Source organism: Stegostoma tigrinum, chromosome 1, assembly GCF_030684315.1.
Source record: "Stegostoma tigrinum isolate sSteTig4 chromosome 1, sSteTig4.hap1, whole genome shotgun sequence".
Lineage (NCBI taxonomy): Eukaryota > Metazoa > Chordata > Chondrichthyes > Orectolobiformes > Stegostomatidae > Stegostoma > Stegostoma tigrinum.
Genome location: NC_081354.1, coordinates 179,869,986 through 179,893,270, shown reverse-complemented (window position 1 = coordinate 179,893,270; position 23,285 = coordinate 179,869,986). Strand labels below are relative to the sequence as shown.

The 23,285-nt window shown below is 43.3% G+C and overlaps 1 protein-coding gene across 4 annotated transcripts in view; it reads left to right on the top strand.

Annotated features, from left to right (window-relative positions):
- The first annotated feature begins 6,128 nt into the window (after positions 1 to 6,128).
- LOC125454935 (putative pre-mRNA-splicing factor ATP-dependent RNA helicase DHX32) overlaps positions 6,129 to 23,285 on the top strand; it is a 106,498-nt gene continuing 89,341 nt past the window's right edge. For 3 of the 4 annotated variants that reach the window (XM_059650427.1, XM_059650426.1, XM_059650421.1), the window contains exons 1-2: positions 6,130 to 6,651; positions 15,752 to 16,103. In XM_059650427.1, coding sequence (XP_059506410.1) covers positions 15,792 to 16,103 — 312 coding nt within the window. In that variant the 5' untranslated portion in view covers positions 6,130 to 6,651; positions 15,752 to 15,791. Of the gene's footprint in view, positions 6,652 to 15,751; positions 16,104 to 23,285 lie in introns of all 4 variants that reach the window. The other variant, XM_059650423.1, reaches the window with a different exon arrangement.

The window sequence follows — 23,285 nt, the reverse complement described above, 5'->3', positions numbered from 1 at the left end:
GGTGCTATTTTCCCGAGGGCATCCAAAGCTGAGGGGTGACCTTAGAGAGGTTTATAAAATCACAAGGGGCATGGATGGGGTAACTAGCCAAGGTCTTTTTCCCAGAGTGGGGGAGTACAAAACGAGAGAGCATGGGTTTAAGGTGAGAGGGGAAAGGTATAAAAGGGACTCAAGGTGCAACTTTTTCACACAGAGGGTGGTGTGTTTTGGAATGAGCTGTCAGAGGACAGGTGGAGGCTGGTACAATTACAACATTTTAAAGGCACCGGGATGGGTACATAAATATGAAGGAACTAGAGGCATATGGTCCAAATGGTGGCAAATGGGACTAGATTCATATAGGATATATGGTCAGCATGGACAAGTTGGACTGACGGGCCTGTTTCCATGCTGTATGTCTCTATGACTCTAATGCTGTAATTGGGATCATTGTGGTTAAGTTGATGTACACTCAATGAGCCAAAGGGTCTCTTTTGTGCTGCATGATTCTATGATTCAATAACAAGAACCTTACAAGTTCTGAGGAAGGGTCACCGGACCCAAAACGTTAGCTCTGTTTTCTCCTCCACAGGTGCTGCCAGACCTGCTAAACTATTCCTGAAACTTTGTTTTTGTTTTAGAACCTTACAGGTACTGAGATCTTTGTACAGGGTTGTCCTGTTTCCTTGTTCAGTTGGCACAGGTGTACTTGGTTACTTCTCAGTAAATTAGTGCAGTTGGTGCTTTCTATATTTTTTTTCATGCGGCCCCGAACAAACTACTAGCAAAGCTCACTTTTGTCTGTCTCAGTTTCCCTAAAGCCCTCTTCTACAACATTTTTGTTTCTGGAGCTTTTACAGGTATCAAACTACTCAGGATTTCTTTTCTTCTTCCCTGGTCATTTTGGAGAGTTGCTCTTCTGAGTGACCTGCTTCCCTCACTGAAAGAAATATGCACTCACCAACCTTCTGGTTGGTTCTATTTTTTTCTAAACAGAAGCTGTTTCTGCCTCCCCATTGCTAGGTGACAATGCAATGTTTTCATCTCTTGAAACCTTGATTTCCAAAGTACTGAACGACTCTCCTCCATGGTGTTTTTTTGCTAAAGCCTCATCAAATGCAAGTAAATGAATTTCCACACCGCCCATGGAGCTCAAAAATGAAACTAAAATTATGTTTGCTATGGTAACATGTAGCACAGAAATACAAATCCAGCTTAAGAGCTGAGATAACAAGGTGTAAAGCTGGATGAACACAGCAGGCCAAGCAGTATGAGGGGAGCAGGAAAGCTGATGTTTCAGGCCTAGACCCTTCGCCAGCATCTGCTGTTTGTACTATCTCTGAAACTTGAGAGCTGCACATGATTCTGTCCATGTTAGAACCCTCATTTCCAAACAGCAATAAAATAATTTCATGAACCTTTAAAACACTGGCAATTGTCGTTGGGAGAAAGATGCATGTAGTCAAGGATAATGCAGCCTAAACTGATGGGCTGAATGTCCTTTCCTGTGCTGTGTGATTCCATGACTCTAAACTGATTTCCTTATCATGGTAAAGACGTTGCAGAAATGTAGAAAAGCACCTGAGGGAAGAATGAAGATTTTCATCTAGCCATACTCAGCTGCAGCTCTTCACCATTACAAATCAGATTCACTTAGTGCAAAGCGAGCTGTACCCGCTGTGGCCTCCTCTACATTGGGGAAACCAAGCGGAGGCTTGGGGACCACTTTGCAGAACACCTACACTTGGTTCGCACTAAACAACTGCACCTCCCAGTCGCGAACCATTTCAACTCCCTCTCCCATTCCTCAGACAACATGTCCATCCTGGGCCTCCTGCAGTGCCACAATGATGCCACCCAAAGATTGCAGGAACAGCAACTCATATTCTGCTTGGGAACCCTGCAGCCCCAATGGTATCAACGTGGACTTCACAAACTTCAAAATCACCCCTTCCCCCAACCGCGTCTCAAAACCAGCCCAGCTCGCCCCGCCTCCCTAAGCTGTCCTTCCACCCACCTATACCCTCCTCCCACCTCAAGCCCCATCTCCTACCTACTAACCTCATCCTGCCCCCTTGACCTGTCCGTCCTTCCTGGACTGACCTATCTCCTCCCTAACTCCCCACCTACACTCCCCTTTACTGGTTCCATCCCCGCCTCTTTGACCTGTCTGTCTCCTCGCCACCTATCTTCTCCTCTATCCATCTTCTATCTGCCTCACCCTCTCTATTTATTTCAGAGCCTCCTTCCCCTCCCCCATTTCTGAAGAAGGGTCTAGGCCCGACACGTCAGCCTTTCTGCTCCTCTGATGCTGCTTGGTCTGCTGTGTTCATCCAGCTCTACACCTTGTTATCTCAGATTCTCCAGCATTTGCAGTTCCTACTATCTCTGAGAGAGAAGAACAGTTGGACAGACAAAGGAGTGGATAGCAATCTGCCTAGGATAGTGAATAGCTGTTAATGGAAACTGTTAGTGGCTAACAATAGGTAGTGTGTAATGACAGACTATATGGTATCAAGGCCTGGTGTGTGGGTTAGGGGTCTAGGACATGGGAGAGTTTAGGCCCTAAAATTATTGAACTCCATATTGAGTCTGGAGGCTGTAGGGTCCCCAAGTGAAAAATGAGGTGCTGTTCTTCCAACTTGTGCTGAGCTTTGCTGGAGCACTGCAGCCAGCTGGAGAAAGAGATGTTGGCCAGGGAAATGGGTGGTGCATTGAAGTGGCAGGCAACAGGTAGTTCAGGGTTATTTTTGCAGGCAGAACGTAGATGTTCTGTGAAGTGATCACCCAGTCTACGCTTTGCTTCCCCAGTGTAGAGGAGACCGCATCGTGAGCAGCAAATGCAGTAGCCTAGATTCTGGGAAGTGCAGGTGAAGTGTTGTTTCATCTGGAAAGTATGTTTCGGCCCTTGGATTCTGGGGAGGGAGGAGGTAAATGGGCAGGTGTTACACCCACGGCAGTTGCAGATAAAGGTGCTTTGAGGTTGTAGGGGTGTGTTGGGAGTGAAAGAAGAGTGGACCCCAGTGTCACGGATGGAACAATCTCTGTGGAAGGTGGAGAAGGGAGGAGGTGGAATACATATCTGGTGGTAGCATCTTGCAGGAGGTGGTGGCAATGGCAGGTGATGATCTTCTGGATGTGGATGCTGTCGGGATAGTAAATAAGGACAAGGGGAACTCGAACGCTTTTGTGGGAGGGAAGAGAGGGAATGAGGGCTGAGAGCGGGAGATGGATTGGACCCAGTTGACAGCTGGGGAACCCTCGGTGGATGAAGAAGGCAGACAGTTCGGAGGCTCCCTTGTCCAAGTTGGCCTCATTGGAACATATGTGTTGGAGACGAGGAACTGGGAGAATGAAATGGAGTCTTTACAGGAAGCAGGGTGCAAGAATGTATAGTTCAGGCAGCGGTGGGAGTTGTTGGGATTATAGTGGATATTAGCGGCCAGCTTCTCCCCAGGAATAGAAACAGAGTTGTCGAGGATGTGAAGGGAGGAGTCAGAGATAGACCAGGGGAAAGTGAGCCTGGGCAGTCCTGTTTGTGAATTTAGGGAAGGAGGTAGAGGCGAGCTGTGTGGGCGTTGGGGTGCTTTCAGCTTAGAGGCAGTGAGAGGGAGGATCACTGGATGAAATGAGGTTTTTGGCTGCAGTTTCTACAATGGCCTGATTTTTCATCTTGGGGTCATGTCTCGGGGGAGATAAGAGGAGGTATCTGAGAGTTGGCGCTCAGCTTCTGCAATGTAGAGCTCAGTCCGCCAAATTACAACAGCACCAACCTTATCGGCAGGCTTGATAACACAGTCAGGGTTGGATCTGAGAGAATGGAGTATAGTCAGTTCCCAGGAAATTAGGTTGGAATGGATAAGGTGTGGGGGGGAGCTGTGGAGAAATTGAAGCAAACAATGTCACATCGACAGTTCTTGATGAACAGGTTCAGTGCAGGTAAAAAGCCAGAGGGAGGGGTCCAGGGGAGGGGAAAGGGGTCTTTGGGATGGGGAGAGGATTCTTGTCCAAAGACTTGGACACAGAGGCAAACGCAATGGATGAAGAGTTCAATGTCACGTTGGGCCCGAAATTCATTAAGTTGGGGTTGCAGAGGGATAAAGCTGAGACCTTTGATAATGGGAACTGCAGATGCTGGAGAATCCAAGATGATAAAATGTGAGGCTGGATGAACACAGCAGGCCCAGCAGCATCTCAGGAGCACAAAAGCTGACGTTTCGGGCCTAGACCCTTCATCAGAGAGGGGGATGGGGTGAGGGTTCTGGAATAAATAGGGAGAGACGGGGAGGCGGACCGAAGATGGAGAGAAAAGAAGATAGGTGGAAAGGAGGGTATAGGTGGGGAGGTAGGGAGGGGATAGGTCAGTCCAGGGAAGACGGACAGGTCAAGGAGGTGGGATGAGGTTAGTAGGTAGGAGATGGAGGTGCGGCTTGGGGTGGGAGGAAGGGATGGGTGAGAGGAAGAACAGGTTAGGGAGGCAGAGACAGGTTGGACTGGTTTTGGGATGCAGTGGGTGGAGGGGAAGAGCTGGGCTGGTTGTGTGGTGCAGTGGGGGGAGGGGACAAACTGGGTTGGTTTTGGGATGCGGTGGGGGATGCGGAGATTTTGAATCTGGACCATTGGGCTGCAGGGTTCCCAAGCGGAATATGAGTTGCTGTTCCTGCAACCTTCGGGTGGCATCATTGTGGCACTGCAGGAGGCCCATGATGGACATGTCATCAAAAGAATGGGAGGGGGAGTGGAAATGGTCCGATCCCACCACCCAAGACATTTTTCCATCCCCACCCTTGTCTGCTTTCCAGAGAGACCACTCTCTCCGTTACTCCCTTGTTCGCTCCACACTGCCCTCCAACCCCACCGCACCCGGCACCTTCCCCTGCAACCGCAAGAAATGCTACATTTGCCCCCACACTTCCTCCCTCACCCTATCCCAGGCCCCAAGATGACTTTCCATATTAAGCAGAGGTTCACCTGCACATCTGCCAATGTGGTATACTGCATCCACCGTACACGGTGTGGCTTCCTCTACATTGGGGAAACCAAGCGGAGGCTTGGGGACCGCTTTGCAGAACACCTCCGCTCGGTTTGCAATAAACAATTGCACCTCCTAGTCGCAAACCATGTCCACTCCCCCTCCCATTCTTTTGATGACATGTCCATCATGGGCCTCCTGCAGTGCCACAATGATGCCACCCGAAGGTTGCAGGAACAGCAACTCATATTCCGCTTGGGAACCCTTCAGCCCAATGGTATCAATGTGGACTTCACCAGTTTCAAAATCTCCCCTTCCCCCACCGCATCCCAAAACCAGCCCAGTTTGTCCCCTCCCCCCACTGCACCACACAAGCAGCCCAGCTCTTCCCTCCACCCACTGCATCCCAAAACCAGTCCAACCTGTCTCTGCCTCCCTAACCTGTTCTTCCTCTCACCCATCCCTTCCTCCCACCCCAAGCCGCACCTCCATCTCCTACCTACTAACCTCATCCCACCTCCTTGACCTGTCAGTCTTCCCTGGACTGACCTATCCCCTCCCTACCTCCCCACCTATACTCTCCTCTCCCCCTATCTTCTTTTCTCTCCATCTTCGGTCCGCCTCCCCCTCTCTCCCTATTTGTTCCAGAACCCTCACCCCATCCCCCTCTCTGATGAAGGGTCTAGGCCCAAACTTTACTGTACACACACAGGTATACAGATGTATCAAGCAGGTGTACCCTTCCCTTTAACCCAATTTCCTGTACACATACAGATATACAGATGTATCAAGCAGGTGTACCATCCCCTTTAACCTGATTTACTGTACACACACAGGTATACAGATGTATGAAGCAGGTGTACCCTCCCCTTTAACCTGATTTACTGTACACACACAGGTATACAGATGTATCAAGCAGGTGTACCCTCCACTTTAACCTGATTTACTGTGTGCACACAGATATACAGATGTATCAAGCAGGTGTACCCTCCCCTTTAACCCGATTTCCTGGACACACACAGGGATACAGATGTATCAAACAGGTGTACCCTCCCCTTTAACCCGATTTCCTGGACACACACAGATATACAGATGTATCAAGCAGGTGTGCCCTCCCCTTTAACCTGATTTCCTGTCGGCTCTGCTTGGCCCCGCCCTCATCGCCCCTTTAATTCCAACATGGCGCCGCTGCCTGTGGTCCCGCAGCCGCGGCTAGTGTCTGTTCCTGTACTGAGTTAGAAAAACGACAGAATGAGTACAAATAACTTATATTTTTAAATCATATCACCGGGAAGGAGAACATGATGGAATAAATCAGACCGGGGAGGGGATGCGGTCGCCCGCCCGCAGAGAGAGAGAGAGAGAAGGAATTAGAGCAAAATAATCAAATCCTGGGGAGGAATTGATAATTAGGTTTATTCTCAATGATAGTGCTTGTTATAATAATGTAATTATGTTGGGCTTTGTGGTATAAAGACAAAGTCAATTCCGAGTGAGGAGCAAGGGACTGGTGTGTGTTTTGGGGCTGAACCGCGGAGTCCTTTTGATCGTCATTTGCAAATCAGACAAATTGTTTTAAGAATTAATTTGCATCTTCCTTCAAAAAGTAAATAAACAGACCCGAACACTGTGAGGAAGGGGTGTTTGAAGGTTGTGTTGAACATTGCCCTTGGATTTTCCCCTCCCAAAAGCAGGAACAGGTGAGTCTTATTTCCTGGCAGCCCAGAACTGCCAGCTATTTTCTTTTGAAAAAAGGAAAAGGTATTGTTTTGAATTGCTTTCTCTATATATGTTATATGTTCGTATTCACTGTTGCTTTTGAATGAACTGTCTTTCCTCACTCCCTGTGCCCCACTGCCCAATCCACCCCCACGGTCTGACATTTTGATTTTGAATATGTTTTTGTTTTGACCGGTCAGTTTGTGACTCTGTGTTGGGCAGATGGTGGTTTTTATTTTGATGGAGATGGTGGGGTGTTTTTTTTTAAATGGAGGGGTGAGGCACAGCTGTGTTAGTCCTGGCTCGTGTTCCCACTGTTGCTAGGGATGGCTGGAAACTATCCAGTCGTCTGTTGGCTCGCCCCGAGGAGCTTTGGAGGGTTAGTCACGCACCTTGAAGGGTGGCACCTCCTGCCCCAAACAATTTGTTTTGACTATACCCAGGGGCTGAGCACCCACTGCCCCCCTGGTTTGAGGGCCCTGCAGATTCTGAGCTTGACCGGTAATGGGACTTTGTGCTCCACGCTTCCCAAAGACCATTTACAGTACTGCTGCCTTGGAGGAAACGTGGACAGATGATGTTCACTGCAAGGCCTCACAGCTGGAAACTGCCAAACCGTCTACAATGTGTGATGTTGTGCATTTTGTTTGAAATAGGGCAGTGGAACTTTTCATGTTACCTGAGGGCAGGTTTGACAGGTCATCCTAGAAGCTGTGGTGCAGTGCTCCTTCAGTGCTACTTTGGAATGTCAGCCTTCATTTTGAATTGACTACTCTGGCTTTTATTCAACTTTTGTTGAAATGTGAATCTGTCTTGGTTTAAATCATAGTGATTTAATGTTCACTTGAAATCGGGTTGGGAGTTTTGGAGAAAAGCAAGTGCTGTGAATTCAGAGGCCTCTTGATTATGGTGAAGTTGATCATGCCTTGAAGCATGTTGGTACTCTCCCTGCCTTTGAGCCAGGGATACCAGGTTCGAGTATCACCTCCTCCACAGGTGTGTGATAACATTTCTGAATGGGTTGATTAGAAAATACCACTAAGTATACAATTTTCTTTTTGAAGTTATTTTGTCATGCTTTTGGTTCCAGTGGTCAGTTGATCATGTCAAAAAAATTTCAGTAAACCAGGGAGAGTCAGCATGGATTCCTGAAGGGTAGGCCAGGTCTGACAAGTCTCAGAGATATTGAAGAGGTAACAAAGATGTTGGATATAGCCAAGGCAATGTGGTGAATGAATTTTAATATGGGCAAGTGTGACAATTTTTACTTTTTAAGTGTTAAAGTATTAAGGTATTTTTTTATCAGAAGGCATGAATATTATGTACAAGTAAGACCTAGGGGTTCAAGTGCATAGCTTTTCAAAATGTCACAAATAGATGGAGATAATAGTTAAGTCTAATGGACTACTGGTCTTCGTATCTAAAGGGCTGGATTATAAATGAGGTGAAAGTGACAGCACTTGACATCAAGACTGCAGTCAACTAGTGTGGCATCAAAGAGCCCTAGCAAAACTGGAATGTGAGTATCGGGGCAAACGTTGCATTGGTTGGAATCATATTTGGCACATGGGAAGATGGTTATGGTTGTTGGAGGTTAGTCATCTCAACTCCAAGATGTTTCTGCAGGAGTTCCTCAGGGTAATGTTCTAAGGACAACCATCTTCAGCTGCTTCATCGATGACCTTACCTCCATCATCAGGTCAAAAATGGCAATGTTCGCTGATGTTGCACAATGTTCAACACCATTTACAACTCCTCAGACACTGAAGCAGTCCATGTTCAAATGGACAATATCCAGGATTGGGCAGACAAATGGGAAGTAACATTTGTGCCACACAAATGCCAGGCAATGACCATCTCCAGTAAGAGACAATCTAACCACTGCTCTTCGATATTCAGTGGTGTTACTAGCATTGAATCTTCCACTGTCAACATCGTTGGGGTTACCATTGATCAGAAGCTCAACTGTCTTGCCATATAAACACAGTGGGTCCAAGAGCAGGTCAGAGGGCAGGAATACTCCAGCAAGTAACTCACCTCCAGATTCTTCGCCTGCCTTGATGGGGGCAACTCCAACAACACAAGCTTGACACCAGGAAAAAGCAGCCTATTTGATTGTATATTATTTACAAGCTGCACTGCAAAAATTCATGAAGGGCCTGTAGATGGTACCTTCCAAAGTCTAATCACTTTAGGACGAGGGCAGCAGATACATGGGAACACCAACACCTGCAGGCTTATCTACAAGCCTTTTAGCACTCTGACTGTTCCTCCACTGTCTTTTGGTCAAAATTCTGGAATTCCCTCCCGAAGGGCATTGTGGGTCAACCCACAGCACGTGGACTGCAGAAGTTGAAGGCAGCTCACCACCTTCTCTAGGGCAACTAGGGATCGGCAAGAAATGCTGGCCAACAGGTGATCCTCATGTCCTACAAATGAATTTATAAAAAAGATGCAGACATTATCCTGCAGATATACAAAACCTTAGTAGCTCCACTTGGAGGAAGGTGAGCGGACCTGGGCTTCACACCTTAGGAAGGAGGTTTTACCCTGGAGGGCATTCAGTGTAGATCAACCAGGGTGCTACCTGGGCTTATGAGTGGAGGAGAAATTTGGCCTTTATTTTCCAGAATTTTGAAGGTTACAGGGTGATCTATTGGAGGTTTTCAGGATATTACCACAAAGACAGGGTGGATAACTGTTTCCACTGGTTAAAGATTCCAGAACTAGGGGCATAGCCTAAGAATTAGGACCAGACCATTCAAGAGAGATGTTAGAAAGCACTTCAACACACATAGTGGTGGTTTGGAACTCTCTTCCTCAAGCAATGATGCTAATTCAATTGTTAAATTTAAATCTGAGAGACTAATATTTGTTGAGCAAGGGTGTCAAGTGATATGGGCTCATAGCGAATGGCCTACTCCTGTTCCTACATTCCCATTCCAATGAGTGCACATGCTCCAGACTCTCTGTTCTTGCACTGTATCTCTTTTGGGAACCTCATGTTACCCAGTCCTTTAAGAAGGACATTCTGTTCAACAAAATGATGTTTTTTTTTGAAAAACGTGCCATGAAAGGTTAGCCCAACAGTGCTTGCAATGGTGTAAAACTCATTGTATGGCCTGTTGCAATTTTGCAAAGACAGTCCCTACTTTGCCACCCTGAAGTAACCCTTCCACCTTCAGAGATTGGCAAAAGCTATTTTTATTTCTCTCTGGCAATAATGGAGCATTATAAGTACTGCCACAATTAACCAATTTGGTTTATGTGAAGTTTTTTTTGGGATAAATGGTGAGCATTTTATTTTATCGATGACATTGAATATGAAATATATGAATTCTTATGGAGTGCAAAATTGTCATGCTGTTTTATGTGCAATCTTGCGATGAATACATTTAATTTGATTACGTGTGTGCCATGTGGTTTGCTGCCAAGCTTGGTGTTTATTGCCGCGCCTGATTCCTCTTTGGAATGAGGCAATGAGCCATCACTACAATCCACATAGTAAAAATGTTCCCACAGTGCCTTCTAGAGAGAGAGCGAGCTCTGGGATTCTGGCTCAGGAACAATAAAGTGATGGTACAAAAACAGAAGTTTCCGGAAAAGCACGGCAGGTCTGGCAGCATCTGTGAAGAAAACAAATCAGTTAAAGTTTTGGGTCCGGTGACTCTTCCTCAGAGCTTTTCCAGCAACTTCTGTTTTTGCACCTGACTTGCAGCATCTGCGGTTCTTTTGGTTTGCAGTGAAACAATGGTGATGTTCTTCCAGGCCAAGGTTAGAGTGGATTTGCAGCCTCCCATTGATCTTCTTTCCTTGTCATTCTATGAAGTAAAGCTTGGGAGGTGAAGTCAAAGGATCCTTAGTGGATTGCCACTGTGTAGTTCATTGATGATTGTTGCAGCAGTCACCTTTTATGCACTGTGTAAGATTGTGACAGTAGAAAGTTCTTTGATCTGAATGATGATATAACAACTTCCTTGGCTTAAAGAGGCATCTCGGCATCTTATTGTACTTCAAAGACCATACCATGAATTGCTATTTTGTGTCCACTTATAAAATAATATCCTGCAGTACCTCAATTGTGTTGACTCTTGCATAAACTCATCTTATGAGAATAATGTTTTTGACCTGTGTTTGTTCACGTATTGGCAGGTTGTTTCCACTGGTTGGAGAATTTTGAGTACTGTAGCACAATGTCAGGATAAGGAGTTGACCTTCCCAGATTGCGAAATGGCTTCACTCAAAGGGTTGTGAATGTTTCATTGTTGAATACTCTAAAAGCTGAATTTCTGATCTGTCAGGCAATCGAGTTTTCTGGTACAGGAAGAAAAGGGGACTGAAACTTGGTCAGACATGATTATTGTAGGGTGAAGCTACCTTGGGATTGCCAGGTGATCTGCTGCTTCTGTTATTCATGTTCTGATTAATGTGACCTTTATTGTTATTCTAGTCCTTGGGAGAAATTGGAATTATGGTGAGTTATTCTTAGACTTAAGCATTCTCGAGTGGGACTGCTTGTCTTTTCAAAATTGTTGCATTGTTCTCTTCCCATTCATCTATGGGATGTGGGGGGTCACTGGCTAGGCCAGCATTTATTGCCCAATCCAAATTGTTCATTGGACACTTAAGAGTCAGCTACATTGCTGTGGGTTTGGAATCTCATGTAGGTCAGACCAGATGAGGATGACAGATGCCCTTCCTAAATGGACATTCGTGAACCGGATGGGATTTTCTGACAACCAATGCATTTGCATGTGTCAACATTAGATTTTTATTGAATTCAAATTCCACAATCTACATGGTGGAATTTGAATCTGGGCCAGAGAGTAATGCAGCGTGGAAACAGGCCCATGAGCCCAAAAGGGTCCATGCTGACCATGGTGCATCCTCGGGTAGTGCCAATTGCTTGCATTTGGGCCATATCCCTCTTTAAACCCTTCTCATCCACATAGCTATCCAAATTTTTTTTAAATATTACTGCTGTACCTGCCTCAATCACTTTTTCCAGCAGCATTGTTCCATACATGACCACTCTCTGCATGAAGTTGCCCCTTGGGTCCCTCTTAAATCTTTTCCTCTCACCTTGAACCTATGCTGCCTAGTTTCAATTATCCATCTCTGAGAAAAAGACGATATGCATTTATCCTATCTGTGCCCCTCATTGAGGTCCCCCCTCATTCTCCTGAGTTTCAAGGAATAAGTTCTTACCTTGGCCAGCCTCTCCCTATTACTCAGGCCTGCTAGTTCTGGCAACATCCTTGTACGCCGTTTTAACTCTGTCTTTCCTTTTAACAGGGTGACCAAAACTGTACACAGTACTCCAAGTGCAGGCTCACTAATGACTTATACAACTGTCCATATCATTCCAACTCTCATACCCAGTGCCTCGACTGATGAAGGCCAGCATGCTAAATGCCTCCTTCACCACCCTGTCCATCTGAGACTGCCAGAATGGACTTGGTTAGGCCTGGGGATTTATCCACCTTTAATGTGTTTTAAGGCTGCCAACACCTCCTTTCTGGTAATATGTATGCGGTCCAAAACACCCCCACTTGTTTCTCTTATTTCCTTAGCGTCCATGATTTTCTCTTCTGTAAACACTGAGGAGAAATATTCATTAAAAATTTCCCCTTCTCCTGTGGCACCACACATCAGCAGCTATGCTGATCTTTAAGGGGACCTATTCTCTCCCTAGCCACCCTTTTAATCTGAATATAGCTATAGAACCTCTTGGGATTGTCTATAATCTTATCTGCCAGATCCATCTTGCCCTCTTCTTGCTCTTCTGATTTCTCTCGAGTGTGCTCCAACACTTTTGGTAGTCAGCTAGAGATTCACTTCAGCCCAATAGCTTAAATCCAATTTATGCCTCCTTTTCCATGACTAGAGCCTCAACGTCAACTTGGTTTCTTGATTTAATAGTCTAGTAATAATACCACTAGGCCATTGCCTGCATCCCTATTGTTTCTGCAGTTATTAGAGAAGCTCAAAAATATTTGAACGTGTAGTATGAATACTGTTGCTGAGCAATGACAATGCGTCCCCAAGTGGCATTAACAAGAACTTTGTCAATTAACTGTTAACCTTAGTCGTCAAGATTTACCATTTTCTCATCCAAGCCTACAAGCGCTCCTACAATAGTTTAGGATATCAAAATAACTGGAAACAGTGACACTGAAAAAGAAAAGGTAATTACTTAACTGCTGTTTGGGGGACCTAGCATACAAATTGGCTGCCACATTTCCTACATTTCAACAGTAACTGCACTTTAAATTTAACTGGCTGTGGGCAATTTGGCACGTGATGATAGGAAGTTCATTATTGGCATACTTATCTGCATTGAGGCAGCATCTATGCAGCAGTTGCTGCTGAGAAATTAGATATGACAAAGCAGATTCAGCTGTAAGTACAAAATGGCTGCTATTTTATTGCTCCCAGATGTGCACCTGTTCCTGTCAAGTAACATGTTAAAAACAAGTACTTTGTAGTTCTTCACTACTGAAATATTGTGTAGAATTAGAGGGATGTAAGGTACAAGTGCAAGGTATTTCTTTCATTTTTTGATATTTGGCTAGAATACAAATGGTATCCTTCAAGCCCTTCTTATCTTAAATAAGGTTGGAGGTTAATTAGCACCACAATACCTCTATCTGTCAGCAACTGTTTCTTTAACAAAGATTGACTTATAAATTCACGTAGTTCTTCTGGGTGACATGAGATAGTCCTTGCATTCAAGATAACATGCTTCTTAAATTAGATACTACAATATGTAATGTTGTTTATGAAACATCTTTATCATTGACAGTATCATATTTCTGTAATTTGTTTCTCTTTACCAATGCCCTGACGAATCTCTTTGCAGGGATGTAACTGTAATACTGAGTCATTGCACGGCTCATTAATAGGACAAAATGTACCTTCTGACAGTTCACTGCAAGGGTCTATGGAGATGTCTCAGTCCATCTGGATTTAGTGGCTGTTGTCTTAACAGTGCTGAAGTAACATTCCCAGTGGGAGATGTCACAGGTTGGCTGACGTGTATAACACCAAACTCTGCACAGTTTTGAGCTCCTTAACTAAGGAAGGAGATCGTTACCTTTCTCGAGGGAATGTGGTGAAGATTTATTCAACTTATTCCTGAGATAAAGAAACTTCCTGTGGAGGGAGATTGACGAGGCTATGCTTAAATTCCCCAGAGAATAGAAGGAGGAGAGGATTTTATTGAAATGTATAAAAGAGGGTTTGACAATGAAGATGTTGAGACGCTTTTTCTCGAAGAAGCTAGAATGAGTTCGGGTGGGTTCGTGGAAATGTCAGGTGTGAGCGGGGTGCTTAGTCTCAGACTAAAGGCTCAACTATGTAGACCTTCACACTCAAACTTGTTAATATTTGGAATTTTTCACCCCAGAAAGTAGGATGCTCAGTCAAGACAGAGGTCAGTTGATATGTGGGCAATGATATAGGGTATAGAGATATTATTGGACACTGGATTTGAGGTGGAAAGTCTGCTCATCTTATTGAATGGCAGAGCAGGCTGGGTGGACCAAATGATGACCACCTGCTCCGTTTTGTTATGATCTCATGGGATGAAAAGACCTTATTTTTCTGTGTTAGAATGTGATCAGTGTCTATACTTTTATTCCTTCTAGACAGAAATGTAGAAAATATAGCCACAGCATTGAACATTGTTCTGAATGACTGTTACATTACTTGGACATGAATTCATGGATTAAATTGCATTCATGTGAAGAAAGTTGGATGCTCTACACAGCACAGATCCTAAACGCTTTACCATTTCACCTGCAGTTGTGGGCTAACACAGCTGCAACTTGGGCATTCTTAAGCTCACAAAAAGGGTAGTTGACTCTCTCAAATACTTGACCTTAAAATTGGGAAATGAGGGCTGATGTGAAGGAAATAACAGATGGATATTCCCTTGTGAATCATCATGCATTCCGTCGAAGCATATTGAAACTAGCGGAGCTCTAGCAGCTGACCTATGTCTTGGAATGATGCGCATAAGCGCTGCAGTAAGGTGTAGGAAGAGAGCAGGTTTCGAAAATTACATAAACATAAAATTACAAATTGTGGATGCTGTAAATCAAACAAAAATAGAAATCCTGGAAAATCTGAGGAAGGGTCGTAAACTCTGATTTTTCTGCACATATGCTGCCAGTCCTACTGACCTTTCCCAGAAATTTCTGTTTTTGTTTCGAAAAGCCCATGTGGTTTAGATTGTAAAAACCATCTCCAAAAACTTCTGGTTTACTAATATCCTTTGGGACAGGCAATTTGCCAACCTTACCCAATAGAAACATAGAATGTAAAGCATCAGTAGGCCATTTGGCCCTTCGAATGTGCGCTGCCATTCAATATGATCATTCCTGATCATCCAACTCGATACCCTAAGAGGCCCTAAGCATTAGAGCTGTTCCCTTCTTGAAAACAGCCACTGTTTTGGCCTTTCTGTGGCAGAGAATTCCACACTTGTCACTCCCTAGTTGAAATTTCTTCTTAGCCCTAATTGGCCTACCACCTATGTTTAGACTGTGACCCCTGGTTCTGGATTTTCCTGGTCATCACTTTCTAATCTTGTTATGATTTAATAGATTTCAATGAGATGCCCCATATTCTTCTAAATTCTAGTGACTATAGCCTTGACTCTTCTGGTGTCTCTCAATACTTCAGTCTTGCCATTCCAAGAATCAGTATGGTGAACTTTTTTGTTACACTTCCTCCATAGCCAGAACATCCTTTTTGTACACAGACCAGAAGTAGTCTCAGCAGTTCTACAGTAGCTGTGCAGTTGCAGCAAAGCATCCTAGCTCTTCTTGTGGACATGATTTTTATAAATAAAAAGAGCTTAAATATATTCTGAACTACTACTAAGAGAGGAGGAAGTCAACATCAATAGGAGGGAATTGAGAAACTTTGTTCTTTCTGTCTTGTCAGTTGGTCGGATCTATTCTTTTGGTGTTTGCAGTTGACTAGGAAGAGCTGTGTGAGCTCCATGTTTGTGACTATTGTAGGCTCTGTCATTTTTGCTTGACTTGAATTTCTGATCTGTTTTTTTCTTTGCAGCATTGAAAACGGCACTTGGTTTGTCAACGTGACTTGACAAATGGACATTGGCAGGATGGACAGTGAGCCTGAGGGCAGTGGACAAGCTGCTGACTCCGGCTCCATTTCCTCAAAACTAAATGGTTTTACCTCTGAGTTAGAAGATGATGAGGACGAGGACTTGAACTGTGATAACAGTGATCTGGAAGTTAATCCTTTTGATGGGCTACCTTTTTCCTCACGGTACTATGATCTACTTAAACGGAGGAAAGCTCTGCCAGTCTGGAGCATCAAATACCACTTCATGGAAAGTCTCGTCAACAATAATCTGGTATTAGTTTCTGGTAAACTGGGATGTGGCAAAAGTACTCAGGTCAGTGTGAAGTTGAAGAGTTTTATCCTAAAATGGCGATATGTTGAAACTGAATTAATATGTTAAACATTCTTGATGTTATTCTAATTTGTAAGAATGTGATTCCTGAATTATGACACTTAATTGTGTGACTGCATGCACACATATCTACAATAGTGACATGAGCAGGTCAGACTTCGGGAATTATGTAGAGAATAATTTACTTCCTGATTTTCAACAGCCTATCTGCCTCCAAGGTACAAGTCAAAATTGTGATAGAATGTCCACCACTGGATCTGATATGCTCAACTCCATTTACACAGCAGAAACTCAACATCACAAAGGAAACAGTAGCTTGATTGATTGGCATTCCATGCATTCTTTTCCCCTTTCTCACACTCCACCATTGAATCAAAATGTGTACGATCTGCCAGGTGCACTGCGACAACTTGTCAATTCCGCTTTGACATCAACTTCTGAATCTGTGATCTCTGCCACCTAGAATACCAGATGTATGGGAACATTGCTGCCTGCAATTTCCCCTCCAAGCCACTCCTCATCTTGACTTGGAACTGTATCCTTGTTTCTTTGTTATTGGATGAAAATCCTCAAACTGCCACCCCACAGCACCGTGGTTGTCCTTGTACCAGATGGACTGTAGTGATTCAGGAACATGTTGCTCTGCCACTTCCTTGCCAGAGACACACACATCCCATGAAAGGATAAAGCAAAATAAGAAAACAACTTGTATGAAAATAAAATATTTGCAAATGTTCGAAATCTGAAATTAAAAATGGACAAACCTGGAGAAACTCCAGATCTGGCAGGATCCATGAAGGGAGCAGAGTTAACATTTCAAGTCCAGTGTAATTTCTGTTCAGAACTGAAGGGTTGCATAGGACTTGAAACATTTAACTGTTTCTCTCTCCACAGGTGCTCCGAGACTTATTAAAATTATCTTCCTTTTTTTTGAGTTTTTATTTGAGAAAATGACTCACATTGTCCCTCCTGTATTTTTCACCTTTTACTGGCCTATTCATAATCTGATTGGTTTGCTGCAGAATCGTAGATTGAAGCGAAAGTCATTAACCGTTTTATTTTGTTCTTGCATTTTTGTTTGTTTTCTGTCCCCATTGTTGAGAGCACTGATCTTTGCTGGCATAGTTCCAGAAATACTGGTGGTAGTAATTCCTCATCTGCTTGCCACTATTTGAGGGTGTGTTATATTAAAATATGCCTGAGAGTCTGATGCTTAGGGGGCCTGAAATGAAGGAGCAATAGTATTTCGGAGGATCATAGGGCTGGAGGGGGGTACAGAGATACAGAGGGGTGAGGTTTGAAAACAAGAATAGTATTTTAATTTGAGGCATTGTATGATTAATAGAACATAGAACAGTACAGTATAGACCCTTTGGCTCATGATGTTGTGCCAAACATTTACCCTAAACCTGAGGTCTATCTAACCTCCACCCCTACCTTACACTATCATCCATATGCCTATCTAATAGCTGCTTAAATGCCCCTAATGAGGCTGACTCCACTAACTGCTCTGGCAATGCATTCCACGCCCCGACCACCCACTGAGTAAAGAACTTACCTCTGACGTCCCCTCTATATTGGGAGGCAATATTGGTTAGTGAGCTCAGTGGTTCAGCCTTAAGTCAGTCATTAAGGAGAGGAGGTGATTTGAGATTTGATTGATGTGGATCTCTTATTCAACATAATATTTTTAAAAAATGACTTGTACTATGTCTGACCTGTGAATGCTACGTGCTCAATGCTGTTGTCAGGTGTGAAAAGTATTTTATCTTGTTGCTTCCCTATTTTTAAAAATATAATTAAAAATCATCTTTCAGGTTTTTAGGAGGGACCACAAACATAATGAAAGATATATTTTTGTTTTTCATCGATGTGTGGGAGGTGGCAAAGCAGAAAATGCTTTCAGCAGTCAATGACTAAACTCTCAACTTTCCTGAATCCATAGCATACAGATGTCAAGACTATCCTGCAAGTTCCATTTGGTTCCATGCTGCCCCCTCGGGGTATATTGGGCTGTTTCTTGCATCAGTACTTATTGCTCTTACTTCTGAAATTATTGATGTGAAAAATTTGTGAGCAATTTTCTGACGTAAACTTGCCCCCACTGGGAAGACTCTCCACTTTTGTTTAAGGCTGTTGTACTAGCCAAAAATAACAGGTTAATATTTCGGACTGATAGCTAGAGAGCTTAAACTAAAGGGTAGGTGAACTCCAACAGACCAAAAAACACATAACCTGAATAAGGCCTATTCAGAAGTAGTAAGAACTGCCAAGGCTGGAGTCAGAGTTAAGTGTGGAGCTGGAGGAACACAGCAGGCCAGATAGCATAAGAGGGCTAGGAAAGTTGAAGTTTCAGGTCGGGACCTTTCTTCAGAAATTGCATCATTTCTGAAGAAGCATCCCGACCCAAAACGTCAACTTTCCTAGTCCTCTCATGCTATCTGGCCTGCTGTGTTCCTCCAGCTCCACACTGATTAGGACATATTGTCTGGTCAGATTACTTTCTGTAATACCTTTTCACTGCCTCAGTGAGCTGACTGTTGTATAGAATCCAGTACTTTCCAGTGTTCCCTCTCTTTTTTTTGGAACAGAAATTTTTCCCTCGAATTTTGATACTTCTAACAGTATGCACTATGCTCTTTAACCTATGGACTTTGCCCTATTGTAAAACCAAAAATTGTGAATGCTGGAAATCTGAAACTGGCAGCATCTGTGGAGAGAAATCAGAGTCAGTGTTTTGCTCTGAACTCAAAAGTCAGTAGACTTGAAACATTGCTGTTTCTTCACCAGCTGCCAGACCTGCTGAATTTCTCCAGCAATTTCTGTTTTTGTAGACCTTCCCCCTTTTGTTCTCTGTTTCTAAGCACAGTTTTGCCTACACTTCCTCTCTCTATGTGAGGCATGGTCTTGAAGCAATTTGCACCGAACTTCTCCCTTTCCTGCAGTATACTGTATTTACTTGAAGATCACAACATTTGTTAAAATATTTAATCCGTCTCTGTTAGGGTTGCATGATGGACAGAATGTCACTCTCCCTCACTGGTGGATTTGCAGATAGGATTAGATGTGTAAAATTCCTGTCTGACTTTGCTATTGTTCTCACAGCTGCCCCAACCTCTCCACAATATTAAGGTGGGACACGTGAGGCTTGGGCTAGCCAGACCAGTCTTACCATAGTTGCAGTCCTTACGTTGGCATTTATTAATCAATTCAGGGCCGTTTTCCTTGGGGGGGAAAAAAGTTCCTGTCAATGGGATGAGCTATCTTCTGACCAGTTGTGAAGGCAGGTCACATTTCAGGGTGCGCAGGTATAACATACTTCTTAGGTTATGTCTTTTTTCTCTCCAGAAGGTTTTCAAACCCCAGTCATGTGAAGTATGAGATAAGTGCTTCTTTGGTAACAAATCAAAGTATTGAGCTTGTTTGTAATCAAATTCTATCGGTGTTTTTGCGGTTTGTAGAAGCTTAGTCTGTGCAGAAAAATAGTGCATTAAAATACCACGTATTTTAAGAGTGGTCTACACTTTGGAAACAATTCAAATTGGACAAGATTAAAGTTGCTAGAAGTGAGATCTTAATCTTTCTTGCTGTTAATCTAATTGAGCAGTTTAAAATCTATATGTATTTGTGTTACTGAAGTATGCCAGGAATAATTTGTGGAAATTAATATTTTTATTTTTCAGTAAGTAACATACTGAAATTTCATTCTCGATGGTTTATTGCTCAAGTTTTAATGTTAAGTGGAGGTGCCGGTGTTGGACTAGGGAGGACGAGGTCAAAAGTCACACGGCACCCAGGTTGTAGTCCAACAAGTTTGTTTAAAATTGCAAGCTTTCAGAACACGAGGCACACAGGCACGGAATTTATAGCGGAAAGAGCGAAAGATTATACGGATGGTAAGCGAAGTGTTGACCGGTTGAATAATAAGTCCCTACAGGTGATCACAAGTGTCAGGTGGGGTGATTAAAGTGTCGACAGCTGAATTGCAAGTGAAGGGATGATTTATTATCTGAGCAACATAGGCAGAGAGTTAGTTGCAAAAAATCAAAAGGATGCTGGTGCTGGGGCAAACCAAATGGCTTGAATAACATGATAGGTATAAGAGTGAAGTGCTGAGGGTCTAACCAAAGAAATGAGTAATCCAAAACTACAAACTAAGGTAGAAAGATCATATACTATCAAGATGATGGTGCCAAAACAGCACAGTAAGGAAGGTTTTACAGATATAGAACGATATCAGTTCTGACAGTTTGTACAGTTTTGGATTACTCATTTCTTTGGTTTAGGCCCTCAGCGTGCGACTCATATCAATAATGTTATTCCAGCCATTTGGTTTTCCTTCACCGCCACCTTATTTTTAATTTTTTTGTAATTACCTCTCTCCCTTCCTTTTAATGGGATTATAGGTCATCCCTTCATTTGCCATTTAGTTGTTGACTCTTTACTCGGACCATCTGACACTTTTGATCACCAGCAGAGACTTATTCAACGTGTCGCAGCTGCTCTACCCAGGACTGTAAGAAACTATAGAAGATTGTGTGATTAGCCCAGACCATCTAGCCAACCTTCCATCCATGGACTCCATATACATGGCTACGAACTGCATCAAAGACTCCTCCCACCCCAGTAGCACTCTTCTACAACCACTTCTGTCAAGCAGAAGATATGAAACCTCGAACACTCATACCGGCAGGTTCAGGAACAGCTTCTTTCTGGCTGTTATTAGACTGATGAATTTATCCCTAACCTCAAGTATTGCTGAACATGCCTGGTGCACACCCTGTGCAACATAACCTGTATGCCTCTGACTAAGTTTATTTGCCAACCTATGATCTGTATGTCCTTTCTTACTACAATCTGCCTGCACTGCTCATAAGCTAAGCTTTTCACTGTACTTGGATACACATGACAATAAATAAATCCTATCAATCCACTCATACCGTTTGTATGATCTTTTGACCTCTCTGCTATAAGTTCTCTGCCTGTCTGCAGTTCATCTGACAAAGGGTCAGCACTTCGAAAGCTTGTGATTTCAAATAAATCTGTTGGATTATGTCCCCGTATCGTGGAAGTTTTAACATATGTTGTAAGTGTAAATTGGATACAGCTGGTGACTTTAGACTTGAGATGTTGCCAGGGCAGCGGTTTTTCTCACCTTAGTTTACCACAGAGTCTAACATAAGTGAGAGAGATTAATTGTTGTAATTAGCCAATAATTAGGTTATGTCATACCACTACCTTGATGACAGGTATTAAACCAACTGGTAAATCTTAATCTTCCTCTGGTCCAATCTGAGATTAAAGTTTGCCCTTTTGTTTTATTTGTTACATTCCTTTTATTGTCTATTTTGGTTTAGCAAGATATACAAACATGAAAGTTGACCTATCTTTATTTATTTTAGCTACAAGAGTTCTAAAATTAAACTGTCTGTTTTCTAAATAATTCAAGGGTTTTTACACTCATTCTCTTGCATACAAATCCATTAAAAGTATCATATACAAAAAATTATGTAAATCAAATTTTACCTTTTACTCAGTAAATCCTCTTCGTTATCTCCTTACAATTAAATTTAAAGCAAATTTGTTTTTGTGCCGTTTTCTACCGAGTAAATATTTTTGATTATGCATCATTCTGACAATTAGGGGGCTTCTGTTTTGTTTGAAATTAAAGCATGTCCCAGACTTCAGACAAAACTGAAAGTTGAGTAAAAAGATAGGTGCCCAAAATCTTGAGTTGAGAGATTAAGAACATAAATGATAGGAGTAGGAGGAGCTCAAACAACCCATTGTGTCTATTGGACCCTTCAGAAGGATTGTGGCTGTTCTTCAGTTTCAACTCCATTTTCCCACGTACTCCTCATATCCCTGTTTCCCTGAAAAATGTACTCAGCGATGTACAAATATGAACGCTGTCAAAATCCTGGGGGATAGAATTGAGCAGAACTTTCCACACCTCTCACCAAGCTAACCCTGGTAAATACCCAGCAATCTAGCAATCTAGTAATTCGTACAAGGATCGGTGCTAGTCCCACGGCTTTACATCATTTATATAAATGATTTGGAAGTGAACATAGGTTAGTAAGTTTGCAAATGGCTCCAAAATTCGAGGTGTTGTGGATGGCGAAGAGGGTTACCTCAGTGTGATAGGATCTTGATCAGATGGGCTGACGAGTGGCAAGTGGAGTTTAACTTGGGTAAATGTGAGGTTCTTTGGAGAGGCAAATCAGGGCAGGACTTTTACACTTAATGGTAAGGTCTTGAGTGTGGCTGAACAAAGAGACCTAGGGGTGTAAGTTCATAGTTCTTTCAAAGTTGAGTCACACATAGATAGGTCAGTGAAGAAGCAGTTTGGTATACTTGCCTTTATTGATCACTGCATTGAGTACAGGAGTTGAGAGGTCATGTTAGGCCACTTTTGGAATACTGCATGCAGTTCTGATCTCCCAGCTATAGGAAGAATGTTGTGAAACTTGAAAGGGTTCAGAAAATAATTACAAGGATGTTGCTAGGGTTGGAGGGTTTGATATCAAGGGAGAGGATGAATAGACTGGGGCTATTTTCCCTGGAGCCTTGGAGGCTGCGGGGTGACTTTAGAGGTTTTTTTAAATCATGAGAGACATAGATAAGGTAACTAGACAAGGTGGTAGAATCCAAAACGAAAGGGCATAGATTTTAATGTGAGGGAGAAAGATTTGAAAAGGACCAATGGGACAACTTTTTCATGCAGAGGGTGGTGTGCCTAGAATGACCTGCCAGAGGAAGCGGTGGAAGCTGGAACAATTACAGTATTTAAGAGATTGCAGAGATAGTAGGAACTGCCGATGCTGGACAATCTGAGATAACGTGTGTAGAGCTGGATGGAACACAGCAGGCCAAGCAGCACCAGAGGACCAGGAAGGCTGACTTCTCGGGTCGAGACCCTTCTTCAGATATCACCTTTCCTGCTCCTCTGCTGCTTGGCCTGCTGTGTTCATCCAGCTCTACACAATATTTAAAAGGTGTCTGGATGGGTATATGAATAAGAAGCATTTTGAGGGATGTTGGAAAATGGGACTAGATTAATTTAGGATATCTGGCTGGCATGAACAAGATGGACCAAAGTGTGTGTTTCTGTGCTGTATATCTCTGTGACTCTGTCCTCTATGTCCAAAGCATGGGAGTCCT